This window comes from Lonchura striata, chromosome 7, assembly GCF_046129695.1.
Source record: "Lonchura striata isolate bLonStr1 chromosome 7, bLonStr1.mat, whole genome shotgun sequence".
NCBI classification, from domain to species: Eukaryota; Metazoa; Chordata; class Aves; order Passeriformes; family Estrildidae; genus Lonchura; species Lonchura striata.
Window position 1 is genome coordinate 15,127,837 of NC_134609.1, and position 14,491 is coordinate 15,142,327.

Consider the following 14,491-nt stretch of genomic DNA (forward strand, 5'->3'; position numbering starts at 1 on the left):
GACTAAAAGCAGTGAAGGGTCTACTTCAGCTTACCTTAGCTAGACCATGTGTAGTTTGGGATGGCAAGGAAGGTTGTAGATTTGACTCCAGATATAGGAGTTTAGGAACAAAGGCAAAGAGTGAAGTAGAGCCATACTTACTCTAGTATGTAGACTGTACATGATCTAGTAAAACTAATCCCATTTCTGGGTCAATTTTGCATGCCCCATAAAATAATAGTCCCTAGCTGTTATGAAATTTGTTAGAGATAAGGTCACTGAGATCTTAAGAGAAAAACAGATTTTATGACAGTTCTCATAGTTATCAGTCTGTTCTCTTAGGAATACTGCATTACATTTCTGAAAGAGGAAAGTTGTCCTGTTATGTAAATACCTCTCTAATCCCTTTGTATGTAGCCCTCTGGTCCTTGCAGCTTCAGAGGAACTCAGCTTGCAAAATTCTTCATTCATCTCTGGATTCTGTGCAATTCAGGATTTTGCTAATTTAAAGGAGGACCTTAGCAGCGAGCCGTTTTCTTAGTATGTAAGGTAGTATTAGTGTTTTAAAATTTCAGGAGCAATATGTTTGAGACTGAGCTAATAGATGATTAGCTACTGTCCCCTTCCTAGGAATAGAAGAGGTTCTGGTTGAAACTGGGCACAACACTGAGTTGACCTTGATCATCCCAGTTGACTGTCTAACATAGACATAGATTTTGGAGCTGAGTATATATAGAATATTTTATGAGCAGAAAAAAAATAAGGAACTCCATGCTTCTAAATGTAAGGGAAGTTCTTTGCAATGAGCTACTGCTTGATTTAAAATCAGAACTTTTAAATTTTCTGCAGGCCACAAAATTTTCTGATCTCTAAATTGGTTTGTTTACTTTGTGCACAATCTCTCAGCCATAGAAAATATTCTAGAAAAAAAGCTTTATTTTCTTTATCAAAACTAGTCAATTCCCAAGAACACTTTCTATCAACTAGCATATAAATAAACAAAATACTTTGAAAAATTCCCTATGTTTTTAAATTGTGTTTTAGACATTCCTCTATTTTAAGGGCTAAGTTAGTTTGCTTGGGAGTAAAAACAATAAATGGAGTCTTAGGATACCAAGGGAAATTTTAAAAATTATTCTAGAATGTTTATCTAAATCCTTAAGCCAATTGGATTGATAGATTCATATATTCTGATTGGACTTCTGTCAGTCATACAGAGATTTTGTGACTTTGTCACTGTGAACCCAAGAATCAATATGGCAGGGTTTTTGGTACAAACATGTGCATTTCTGCATCGCTGGCTCCAGCTGCCTGCTGCCTGTGTCCTGCGTTGCCAGCGCCTGGCCTTATGCTTGCCTCCATTCTAGGTGACGTTCAAGTGCTCCGTGGCAGTTGTGCAGGGTCATACAGCACTGGAAGGGGTGCTGCTCTTTGGCAAAGAGCACTTCTACATCTGTGAGTGCTTTGTGTTATCCCTTCTGGAGGAAGTCTACTGTACTCGTCACTGCTTGTCCAGGTGAGTCATTCTTTCCCTCCTTCCAGAGATCTGCTTGGTCAAATTCAGTATTGGCACAGGGATACCTTGAATTTGTACAGATTTTGTGGGGATTTCAAGCAGAATATTAGCACAGCAGGAAGTTTGCCATCCTTTCCATTTGTTAAAAAAACTGTTTAACATAACTAACATAGGTGCTTGTTCATAGGCTTTGGAGGTGCCGTGAGAACACCATCTTCAAACAGATGGAGGTGGTGGACAGTCTCACACTTACATTGCTGGTTTTCAGTTATGTTATAATGTTGTTAAAGTTTCTTTCTGAGTAACTTGCATCTTTTATTCATATGGAACTGTTAGGGCAGAAGCCTTTAGCTTCATTGTCTCATAAGTTTCTTGTTTGTTTCTCCAAGGCAAAATTGTAATTAATATTTGGCACATTGCTATCATCTCTTGACTCATGATTTATTGAAAGTGATCAATATTGCAAACGAGTCTGTTAGACCAAGCTCTTTGTGCATACTGTGTGCTCATGTGCAATGCCCTGTGGGACAGTGAGCAGCTCAGCATTTTTACTCCCTGTCTGCTCTGCATCCAAATCTTACAAACTCTAATATCAGTCAATCTGATCAGGTGACTCAAGGATCGATTGGACTGCATCTGATAAAAGCTTAGGTTGTTTTTCTAAGGGATTTTCTGTGGGCTAGGCTGTTGATTGCAATTCTAATACATATATACTACTAAAATAATAATTAATTGCTTAATTATTCATTCCAAGTAATTGCTGTTTACAGCAACTGTGTGTCCATATGATGCTTACTCTTGACTTGGGCTTTCAGGTTCTCCCAACAAGTTTCTCCAGTGTGTGCAAAACATTGCTGCCTGCCCACTTGCATATACTAAAATAACTCCAAACCTACCCTTAGCCTCCACAGGCTCTTTATTTGGGTAACTAGTAGAAAATCTACCTTTAGTGTTTAGCTTTATTTATTTAGCTTTGCTTTCAGTTTATATATGTCCTAGTTGATCTTGATATATCTTAGTATTGTTATTTTTCTTTAGGGGAGGACTTGAATGTTCAAGAGGGCTTTCCAGGTTTTATTTTGTTTCAAATTATATTTTTAAATTTATTTTTCTCCTCCAGAATTAGTGATCCATTTATTTTCAACTTATGTCATAAAGATAATGCTGTGGGAGACCCGATGTGTGTCCGTTATTCATATCATGATATCAAAGAGATTCATCTGATGCGCTTTCTCCTGCAGGTAGGAATTGACATGCTCAGTCATTTGAGGGAAAGCTGCAACAGCAGTAATGACATGTGACTGAAAACCACTTGCTCAGTTTTCACTAAGACTGCTGATATTTTTTCACTTGATATCAAAATGGTTTTGGTCCCATCACTGCTTCATTAGCCTTTGCTAAAACAAACTCCTTTCTATACACACCACAATGTTTAAACACCCTGACTGGAGTGGTTGGCTTATTAATTGTTGGGCTAAAAGTGTTGTTCACACAGTGTTTTTGAAAATTAGACTTGAAGTTAATTGTTCTTTATTTTTATGGAAGCAGCTGACTACCAGTAATATTCACCTCCCAAAGACTTCAGTAGTCATGGCATCAGTGTACTATGGTTTGCTAACACACATATCCTGGGCGTCTTGGAATAACTTTCAAGCTGTGCATGTAGTTCAATAAGAGAACATAAGCCAAAGAAGAGGATTCTGTGCCTGTAGCTGTAATACCCAGGAACTATTCATCACCAGGGGCTTTGGTACCCTTTCAATTTAGGTGACCCTGTGAGGAGAATCACAGAAGAGTTGTAACTAGAGCTTATTGCAACACCAGAGCCTGTAGTTGCTTTAGAGGATATTGGTATAGTCCAAGGAGTAATTCACAGAATTGAGCAAAATATGAAGTTCTGAAGCAGCTGTAACTAGTTAGTTGTTATTTTGAATCCATTTTTGGAAGGTTGAGATTAAGCAGGGAATTACATAATCATTTAGAAAATTCAGAAGCTAGAGAAAATGGAGCTGATAATTGACTTATGTCATGTAGTATGATACTCATCCATGAGTCAGTCCTGTTTTATTTTATATATAATTATGTATGCAAACTGGGCAATTTTCGTAGGTGCCACTTGCTTCAGGATACAATATAATAGCAGTGGTTAGGTCACTCACCAAGCACGTACAGGAATGGTAACTCATGTTCTGACTAACTGTATGAGGCCTACTAAGATCACTGGTGATCAGTCTGAGCAAAACTGTCACATTTTCTGTTTGGGGATAGTATCTAAGCTGCCAGCAGAAGACTTCCAGCTACTCATATATTCACATTTGTGTATGCATGGATTTTTTTAACCATACAAAATAGAAATTTTTGGTGTGGCCCAAAGTGAAAAGTGTAGATGAGTAGAAACAGTCTTTGTGTGGGACTGCGGCAAAGGCTGAGCTTTTTGGTTTGAGGGGTTTTGTGGTTTGGGTTTTTTTGTTGTCGTTCCATGGTCTTTTTGTTGTTGTTCCAGGATTGTTTTGTTCAGTTAATGAACTGAAAACTCAGGTATCAGGCTTGTGCTGTGACTCTATACCACAAACTTCTTTGAAAAAATATTGTGGAAAAAGAGGAAAGCTGATTCCTTGTGCTTTCTCTGCAGGACAGGTAGTTCTGCTGTTTAGGCAGCGGCACTGCCTCAGCTGGTCTCCTCTTGTCCATGCTCATAGTCCAGCCCAGAGCAAAGCACTGGCCCAATTCTGTAAAGGCAACACTTGCGCAGACCTGGTTTGGAAAGCTGAGCTCCAGAGCAAATGCTGCAAGCTGTTTATTGTCATAGCTGCTCTCATATTACCTTTCTGCTTTATATTTTATTTGTGAATCATGTATGGGCCATCTGCCATCAGAGTGTTTCTCTAGGTTTGTATTGCACCTGCCACATTTGGATTGAAACTCATGTCTGGGTTCCCAGACACTACATGTTATTTATAGTTTTACTTGAATGACTTTGGGGGAAAAAAGGACCTCTCACTAAGTAAATAATAAGATTATATTCAAGTGCCCAGCAAAACAAAGTATGGAGACATTTCAGGGACAGGAAAAAGGAAGTGAAGTTATCTTTCAACTTCAGTTCCTCAAAGTTTTGGTGTAAAATGCCATAAACTCCCCTTCCTCCTTTGGTGCTTCTAGTTGGGAGAAACTATTTGGCAGTTCTGTTGAGCTCTGTCTTAATTTAGCAAGCAGTATGGTTGCTTTCTAAAAGAAACTCTTATTTAGAATTCCCTCTTTGTGTTATCTTTATCGTCTAGTTGGGACTTAATGCTACTCTTTTCTTCTTAATCACACTGAGATTTCATGATAAAAAATGTTCCAGAAGCAAAAGGAAGAAGTGATTGATGGAACCAATATCTGGAGTTTGGTTTTACTTCAAAGCAGTATTTGAACTGTTAGTCACCTTGTAGAACCAACCCTACAGCTGAAGAAACTTAAGTGTTGGACATATTTTGCTTTAGTTCTGCACATTTGTCAAAAAAAGTCAAGGTCTGTTTTTTTAAAGCCCTGAAGAATTGGACAGGCCATGATGAACACTTTGCAGCACTAGGCTTTGCTCCGCAGCTCCTCACACTGTAAATTATTTACCTTTCCAGGAGATCGCCTTGGAAATATTCTTCAAAAATGGTTACTCTAGATTTCTGGTCTTCCATGACAGTGACCGAAATAAGATATTTAAAAGGTAATGACTAGCTCACAATAATGTGGGAATGCTCCTGGTGATGCTTGGTATACCACTCTTATTTATCCTCATGTCAGGTATCTGTGTTGTGTTGCTACAGGAGCCTTGTTTTCCATTTTTTCCTTGAGTTTTAATGGGTTACACTTTAGCTATAAAATTTTAATTTTGCTGACCTGTGGGCTCTTTGGAGCATTACACAGCCATTGACTTATCAAGGGATCTAATGTGCAGGACTTTTCTGGTACCCACTGGTGTTGTGTGTCCCTTCATCCCAGGAAATTTTGACTGTAGCTGTTTTCCTTCCTCCCACTGAGATGAGAGCCACCTCCACCTTACTGCACAGTATTGGATGAAAGAAAGTTTCTGCTTTCTTCCAACCCTCATAGTATCACTAGATTCTTTAGGAATAATATGTTTTTGTTTCTCTGACTTTATTTTTGTAGAGTTAACTTTTAATAATGGCATTTTAAAAAAATTCTCCTTATGTGCTTGTCTTGTTTAATGGAACTTGAATGTAAGACTATGAAGCGATTAATTTGCACTTTGTTTTCTTGCATGTTGTTGTCTACTGCCGTTCTGGCCATTAGATCAGGATTGCATTCACTGGCCTCTACACAGGAAAATTCACTCCAGCACTAGTGCTTCCTGTACTAAATTCTGCAGCCTGAACTGAGCATTGGTACTGTTAATTTCTAAAGAATCATAGGAATTCCTTCTGCTCCTGAAATGTCTGAACAATCCCTATTGCAGTATTGCATAAAAAAGTCAGTGCAGATCTGTTCTTCCTTTTCAAACAGGCTGCATAGTGAGGCTACTTACAATCACCAGGATCTGCCCCAGAGCCAGCCCTTAACTTTGCTCTCTTTGAGTTCTGACAAGTATCTCTTGCAAGAATCTCTCAAAGGCAGTTCAAGACAAGGTTTTGATCCTCAGCTAAAGGTCACCAAAACTGTATATTTCAAGGGTATCATTTGTCTGATATCACAGCACAGCAAATGTAAATATGAATGGCTCAGATAATGGTATTTCTGCCATTTTTGCTATATAAATTTCTGAGTGGCTTCTTATTCTCTGACTTTAATAGCACCTTAAACTAAAAAAATCCATAGCCCTGTATGTAAATTCAAAGTCCTGTTGGGGAAAGAAACTGCTTTTATCCAGCCCATAGCAAGTCCTTAATATTAGATCTATGCTTTTGCCTGTTGTCTTATAGCTTTGTCCTAGGTTAGGGAATCAGGACAATGCTGTGGCTTCCTGGAAAAAGTTGTGAGGACGAAGCAGTTATATAGGTATGTAACGTGTCTTAATAACCATTTGCCTAACTATAATGTGCCCTTTCATATTTCCTATAGATTTTGTTCTTTCCAACCTGCTTTGAAGTCGAAGGGGATAACAGAAGAATCCCTAAATATAAGGTAAAACATAGAAAACATTGGATAACTGTAATAATGCAATTATGTGAATAAATTGCACCTTTAAAAAGCATATAGAAACATACCTATTTGTATCCTTCCTTTTAAAGAGACAAAGGTGTTGCCAGAACTTCAAAAAGCATTCTAGCATACTTCATCACACTATGAAGATGAGTGTCAAAAAGCTGACTGTGCAGAGATGATCAATAATTATTTTCTCATTCATATCACTTTATTGGTAAACTCTACACAAATCGTTACTGTGGGAAGAGACAGTGAGGTGAGGACAGAGCTGATCCACAATGCTTTTGCATAATGACCTCTTCATTGTGTGCTCAGGGCAGAGAGTGATGTACGTATGGATGTTTTGGCACATTGTATTAGATCCACAGTGGATATTTTAGCTTGTCCCTCAGATTTACTGTTGCAGGAAAAAAATTTTCTCCTAGTGGGAGGTGCTTGAGAGAATGTTTCATGCATTCCATGACTTAGAGTAACTTTTCTCAATTTAGGTATCTGGGGAGCACAAGCCTAAGTGCCTAATTGGTGTCCTCTGAAATGATTTTCTGAGGCTGGAATTGGGTTGAGACCTGAGGTGCACATTGCCCCAACTCCCTGATTTGGGACCTCAAAAGGTGGGAATGTCTTGAGACAAGATGCATTAGAGCTTCAAGAAATTTGGGCATTAACTGGTCTGGGAGTTATTGGAAGAAACACTTGACTCACAGTTAATCTCAGAACTTGAGACAGGCTGCATGCCTAGGTCTAAAGTAGCCTATCCTGAATCCCAGTAAGTAGCCTATCCTTTCTCCACTGGCTGAGAGAAGCCCCTACACAACTTATTTACTCTGAGGATGTAAAGGATCTTTGGCATAGCTTTGGCTGGACCATGTTAGAGCATGAACTGAAATAAAATAAATGTAACATTTATTTTAATCACTGCCTAAGTATTGAAGCCAGAAAAGTTGTGTTAAAAGTGGAAAGTTAGAGAAAATTACCTCAGTAGGTGTGCTTCCCTTTACCAGTCAGAACTAATGGACTGAGGACTTTATGAGTTTACTCTTCCCTTGTTTGAATTGTGGAGCTGTTTCAGATTTAGAAAATTTCAAAAACAGCACTTGAGGCTCCTTCCCCATCTAGGGGGACAATGGCCAACTTCCACATCTTTCCAGCTTTTCCTGCCATACCTGAGACAAGGAGGCAGGCCAGATTAAATTCTTTGCCAAGACACACTATTAATAATTGCACAGTTGAATCACAGAAAGAATTACTAGCTGGATGCATCATATGACATCGAGGTAATAGAATTTCTAGGAAGCCCCTTATCAGTTTTTCCACCTAGTCCATGGGAAATAAACAGGAGCTCTGACTCCCAGGCTCTACTGTAGTCATTTAAAAATAAAGTGCTCCTGGCACTTTATTCTTCATTCAAATAAGCTTAAATGTTTGCTGTCACCATAGGTTATTATGGCCACTGCCAGCCCTTCTCATGTCATGCCTGAGTGCTTTTATAATCTGCTCATTGCTTGTCCCTGTGTATTGCTGTTTGCAGGATGTCAGCACTCTCTGCCCTAAGGATGTGATTTCAGCAAATGAATGTGTGTGCTCAGGTGTACATGTGCATTTGTACATGTCGACAGAAAGCTAAAAGTGCTGTGGGGATACTAGACCTGACTTTGTCAATTCAGAAGCTTACTCTTGGATCATGGAAAACAGTGACTCTTCTCTTAACCACTTTAGTCACTGCTTAAGTGATAAACCTGGGACTCTTAGATATATATTTTTCCTACCCCTTCTACATCCTCCTTGGAGAGAGATTCAGAGGCTGGCAAAACGCTATGAGTGTGGGCAGTTGTGCTGACTGTGTTGTACATCTTGGAAAATTGCATCTAGGTATAGCACTCAAAATCCCAAAGAACTTGCAGAATCTGGCCCCTTCATGGCAGCCAGGATCACTGGTTGTCTATATCTAAGTGTTGTGTTTGTACTGCTTAGCTCCTCCTGAGCATAACGCTTGTGTTTACTGCCTCTGCTGAACTGGAACAGGCTCGCAGTTCCTACACTGGCAGTGCCTGTTTGAGACTTTGAGAGCTTGGTGGCAGCCACCAGCAGCAGAAGGTTCCCAGGTCTTTTCCTCTTCCACTAAATGGTATTTACTGAGACTAGCTGAACTGTGTCTTGCCCTATGAAAATGAGCAGAAATAATACTTGAGGCTTAGTGGTCAGAATGGATTTACTAGAAAAACCTGTTGTTTAAAAGATCCTTTCACTGGGCATTGCACACACAACAGACCCCAAAAAGTCCAAACATGTTGTAAGGACAGGCCCAGATGTAAACAGCCTTTTCCAAATACACGTCTGGTTTTGTTCTGGTTTTCATTCTAAAGACCACAGACATCTGCTTCTAAAATGAAACTGATCTTTAAAGAAGCAGAACTCCAGGAAAACAGAGGAGGAGGGTAGTCCACTTTTTATTTGCTTGGGTTGGACTTCATGGAACATCGTCTGTAGACTGCCCTGGTGTATTTTCCAGATTTTCATCTTTCATTCTCCATTCTTCTTGGTTATCAATTGCAGTGGAATTGGGTGTAGTGAGTGAAGAGAAACTTGGCTTATCTGAGGGGCCGGGTGTCACATCCTCTAACTTGTGCAGCTCATCCCTCTCACCCTGACACGTCTGCAGGCAGGAATTGCACAGATCTTTCTTTTCTACTAAGTAAAGTGATTCTATGCGTTTAACGGTGTCAATTGGCTCGTCTTCCTTTGCAAATTCTGGTAAAGGGTTTCTTTTTACATTCAGCCTCTCAAGCTTGGGGAGTTTTTTCACACTCTTCGGGATGATGGTCAAGGAGTTGTCAAAGAGCCCTAGTTCAATAAGTTCCCTCAGGGCCCCAAGAGTGGTGGGAATAGTCTCAAGACAGTTTAAGCCAAGGTTGAGAGTACGCAGGTTCTTGAGACGGGTCAACTCTTCTGGTAGACCTTTTGTGGTCAACTTGTTGTTGCACAAATTCAGGTAAGTAAGGTTCTGAAGCGTGCCTATTTCTGCAGGCAGCTCATCAATCTGATTACTATGCAGGTCCAGCCACATCAGATTCTGGAACTTCTCAATGATGTTTGGAATCTTTCTTAACATGTTTCTGCTCAAATCAATTTCCTCCACATCAGCCAGCTCCAGAAGGCACTTGGGGAAGACGGCAATGCCCATTTTGCTTAACTCAAGACGGCGCCTTCCATTAAAAAGTACCCGGACTGCATTTTTGGCCACTTTCAAGGTGATCCTTTTCCCTTGTGGACCTTTTCCCTTGGGCATCTCTCTGCTGACAGACACACTAGATCCTGTGAATAAAATGGAAGAATTCCAATAAAGCTTCTAAAAGCCATGGCTATAAATCACACAGCTACATGTTAAAATTACTGCTAGACTTTTCTGAAGCTATTTTTTTTTGAGGTCAGAACTTGGCAACTGAAAATCTGCAACTCTGAAAAATCTTCCTCAAAGTATTTTCAGTAGGTGAAATTCTAATAATTTACAATGTTATTTCATTGCAATGTAACATCTATGTTACATTACAGGGTGAAATTATAAGTGGGACACATTTGCTGTCTTTCATTCCTAAATACTGATTTGAGCTTAGGATATAATGAAACTGAATGAAATATGTTATTATCCATCAGCCAGTTGAGGACTGAAGAAAAATATACTGTGGGTCTCAACACAATCCTTAGAGACTGCATTAAAATAAGCTATCCAAAATTATCTCATTCTACCAACATTTGCCATATTTACAGGCTTGGCATTTGCTAACAGGCTGGTTAAATTTATTGTGTAATGAACTTGAGATTTGGGCTCTGGATGTTATTGAAAGATTCAAAGTTTAAAGGAAATTATTAAGAATTTTGTTTTGACCAAGACTCAGGAACATAGTGGGCTCCCAGACTTGCCAGAAGGACTGGCAATTCATACATCACCTACAGGGCAAACTGCAACAGGGATTGATGTCAGTGCTGCTTAATGCCATGTTAAACCAGGCTTTGCTAAGTGTCTCCTCCTCTGGATACCCTAACCTTGTTATTTTGTTCATGCTGTGGGATAGAGGATCTCCCACTGCAAAGGTGCCCTCAGAAAAATGCCTATAGGTGTAGTAGTCAGACTTTTGACTCGTACTGATGCTCAGCATGTGCTACATGCTTCCTGGAATGAGGCCTGTAAGAGTATAGTCCACTTACTCGCAGGTTTGGTGAACTCTTTCTAGTCAAAGGTCATCAAATATAGTTGCTAATTATGGCTAGTGGCAAAGGAAACAGGCTGACTCCCTGGAAATGGATGACAGTGTCCCTCCCAGTGAGAGTTCAGGGAGGAGCACAGGTTATAGCTGAGTAATCTCAGGTGTGGGTGCTCTGGCATTTAATTTTGAAAAGTCAAATTGCAGCTTTGATGAGTGATTGTTTAGGACAAAATATAGATTTGTCAACAATACATGTCCCTATTAGAAAATCTTCACTACAAACCCTTCAGGCTTTTGGGCTACTCATTAATCATGTGTGAATACATGAAGAGGAAGCTCAAGCTACATCTAAGGCATTTCAGCTTCTTTTCAATTACATGCCATAGCCCAAAATAATGCAAAAGCATTAACCCAGCTACCACCTACTCTCCCAAGAGCTCTGTAATGAGGCAGATGCTTCAGAAAATACTGGAAGTAGTGCGGTGGATTCAGTGTTGCCCTGAGGGTGAGTTCCAAAATAGGTTTTTTGCTATTTTACATGAAAATATTTAAACACGTGTTTAGTTAGATGTTTCTGTGTGCCACTCCCCTGAGTACTTACAGAACCATATTACCAAGGGGCAGTGTCAATGCTGTTCTATGCTGACTGGTAACTGAAGCAAAGTACTCTTTCCACCTTTGTTGATGTTAGTGTAAATAATTTGCCCAGGAGTGAGTAGAAAATTCTGGAGATCAAAACAGCAAGATTTTCTGATCACAGCTCACTAATTTTAAGGATTTCATGCAATATTCTTCTTGGAAATTCTGTAAAGATAAAGTTGAGCAGTGTGAGGAATGCCAGGGCCCTAATGCTGATACAGGACACCCTGAGTCCTTTGTAGTCCACAGAAGTGGGGTGACAGAAAAGATCTATAGGGGAGCTTTCTAAGTGTTGGTAGAATGGAAAGAGACTTTCTTCTTCCTGTAATTGACATGAACCAGGTGACCTTTGGGTCCGATTTTTTCTTTGTTTGAATTTTGTGTTGGACAAGTTGTCCAATACATTTGGTGCTTTTTGATAATGAAGCTTCTCAAACATGTATGCCTTTGAAAAATGAATGGGAGCCTCAAGGAAAAACATGTAATTTTTTTCCCCTAATTTCAAAATTATAGATTTCTTTTACAATGTTTTTTTAAAAACATGTTTAAATCTTAAAAAAACCACATTATATTCAATTCCTATGAACTTTTTCTATTATTTATTATTTAAAATCCAAGAGAGCATCACTGAGCCAAAATACTTTCCTATTTTAGAAAATACCATCTAGGCAAAGAATCATTCAGTTGTGCCACTGTTGGGCGAGTGGCTCCCGGTGCCGGGTCCCCTGCGCTCTGCGCGCCTGGCAGCACTAGAGGGAGCCTGGCGTACAAGGTTGAGTGCTGCACTTCAGCTGCTGCGTTTGTGTCTCTGTCAATAACCCCTTCCAAGCTGCTACAAAGTTTGAACCTGTTTTTTTCACGTTTTTAAGAAGTTCAAACAAACAGATCAGTGTGATTTTTCTCAGGACAGATCTCTTTGTATGATCCACTGCATAATGTGCAGGTTCCAAAGATTTTCTTCCCATAGCCTACTTTAGCCAGATTTTTTTTACATCCAACTGTGAACATCTCAGATGCACTGATCAAGTCCCTAAGGAGTGCTCACTCTAAATGCTATTTAATTTGGGTTAAAAGTTGGAGCCATATTTCAGACTTAGAAAAATATTATTTGCAATTCCAAAAATAGGGACTGGTACTAGAGGACTGCAGAAACATTTTAGTGTACTTGACAACTTGAAGAGGATGAATAGCTCTCCTACCTCTGCATGCTTGTAAACTAATTTATCAGTGTTTTACAGGGCTGTAGCTGGAGATAATGGAGCTTACTTAGCCATGTCTTATTGTCTTTGGTTCAGTGTAAGAGGGCCCCAGTCCTGTAGCCACTGATATTAAAAATTCAGGAATCACAGGAGTCCTCCTTGCTTAAAAGTTAATTATGCCTGTTCAATCTTATGCTCACAGTGCATCTCCTGGATGGCAGAGGGAGGGGTACAGCTGCTGCCCTACCACCTAAGAAATGATAATGAGACTTTCCACCTGTTTTCTCTAAACCTGCACCTCACTGCCGAGCTCACACTCTCGAGTTGTTGGCAAGCCTTTTCTTTGGGTGTAGTGTGCTGTATTTCTCTGATAAGATCTCACTAAAATGGATCTTGACTAGAAAACACTTTCCCTTTCTATCCACACTTGTTAGAATCTTTGGCCTGGATAGGCTTTTGAAAGTCCAGAGCTTTAGGAGTGTTTAACAGGCCCAGAGATTAAAGATCAATCTGATACAGAAATTAATAGAAAATGTATGTCAAGGATATTATGCTGTCTGTGGTGCTCAGTGCTGCTGGGAGCTGCAGGAATGGAACAGACCTGAGCATTGGTACTAAGACTGTCAGTGTCTCTCTGAGGCAAGGAAGGATTGAGGATTATCCCTTATCTACACTTAAGCACTTGCACAGGGGTCAGTCATGACCCACTGTATCTTAAGCCTGCCCCAAAAGGATTACCTGATCCTAGAAGACTGCCTATTTGGACCCTGAACATCTCTTTTTCCTTTCCTGGCCCAGGTGGGTGCAGAACTGGCCTTCTGCCTGTAGCACTGCTTGGTGCTTCAGGACCTCTTTCTCCGTGGTTCTGCCTATCATTTTCTTCTAGGGTTGGTTCTTCCCAGTTCACTGCACCTAAAGCTGCACAGGACCATCTAAGCCCATCTTGAACAACTCTGTAAGAAGTTTCCTCTGTCTTCCCTCTTGGAATTCTGAATGCTGCAGAGCAGCAAGCCCAGCAGAGTTCTACATTCCCTGCACCTCTCTGGTGAGAGGGAGGCTGTGAATTGACATGTACTAATTCACTCATGGAGTAGGTGATGCTATCATCTGTAGTGAAATACTTGAATGCAGAGCTTAAAACCAGCATTTGTACAGCAAATGATTTTGCATGAAGCCAAACAGTTCACTTCCCTGCTCACAAGCCTGTTACCATTTCTCGTTGTTGGATATGATCTGTTGTGGAAGAGATTAATTCATTGACTGTCTTAAACACCGTCTTAAATAGGCAGGTTTAGACTAAATTTCATGGTGAGTAAATAGTTTGAGAAAAGTTTCCTTTCTTAAAATTCTTATTTTCTGGATGACTTCCAGGCCACCATGCTATCAGACAGTTCAAAGTCACTTGCAAAACCAAGGCCCAACAAGAATAAGCAAAAACATTGTTTCATCTTAACCATTCTGCCAGGCTGCCCCTGCATATGATCTTACCGGCCAAGTTGCTTGAAAGGCCCGAGGGTGAGGTGCAGATGTCACAAGCTGCTGGGTTTTTCTCAGTAGTGTGGGCTCTTACTGTGCAGTTGTCCTCTGTCTGCTCTTCTTTGAATAATTAATTAGTCTTTCAGTCTGTAAATAAAGCCATGAGGATGAAACAGTCCTGTGAATTCTGCATGGTACTTCCTTGATGGAAAATGGCAGCTCTTCAAGAAGCTTGTGTGAGCATGTCAGTGAGGAGTGGCTAAAGGGTTTCCCCAACACCAGGGTCCTGCTATTCAGTGTTATTTCTGCAGTTTATGAAACTTGTGTTACCCAGCAACAGG

General features: G+C 40.0%; 2 protein-coding genes across 2 annotated transcripts in view; one reads left to right on the forward strand and one right to left on the reverse strand.

The window, feature by feature from the left end:
• WDFY4 (WDFY family member 4) overlaps window positions 1-14,491 on the forward strand; it is a 118,266-nt gene that overhangs the window by 70,323 nt on the left and 33,452 nt on the right. Inside the window, exons 44-47 of the mRNA XM_031505246.1 lie at window positions 1,347-1,495; window positions 2,616-2,736; window positions 5,113-5,198; window positions 6,551-6,613. Of these exons, the coding sequence (XP_031361106.1) occupies window positions 1,347-1,495; window positions 2,616-2,736; window positions 5,113-5,198; window positions 6,551-6,613 (419 nt within the window). The remainder of the gene's footprint in view (window positions 1-1,346; window positions 1,496-2,615; window positions 2,737-5,112; window positions 5,199-6,550; window positions 6,614-14,491) is intronic.
• Window positions 9,102-9,935, reverse strand: LRRC18 (leucine rich repeat containing 18). The gene has a single exon (XM_021539230.3). It carries the CDS (start codon window positions 9,918-9,920, stop codon window positions 9,102-9,104), a length of 819 nt encoding a protein of 272 aa, XP_021394905.1. The 5' UTR covers window positions 9,921-9,935.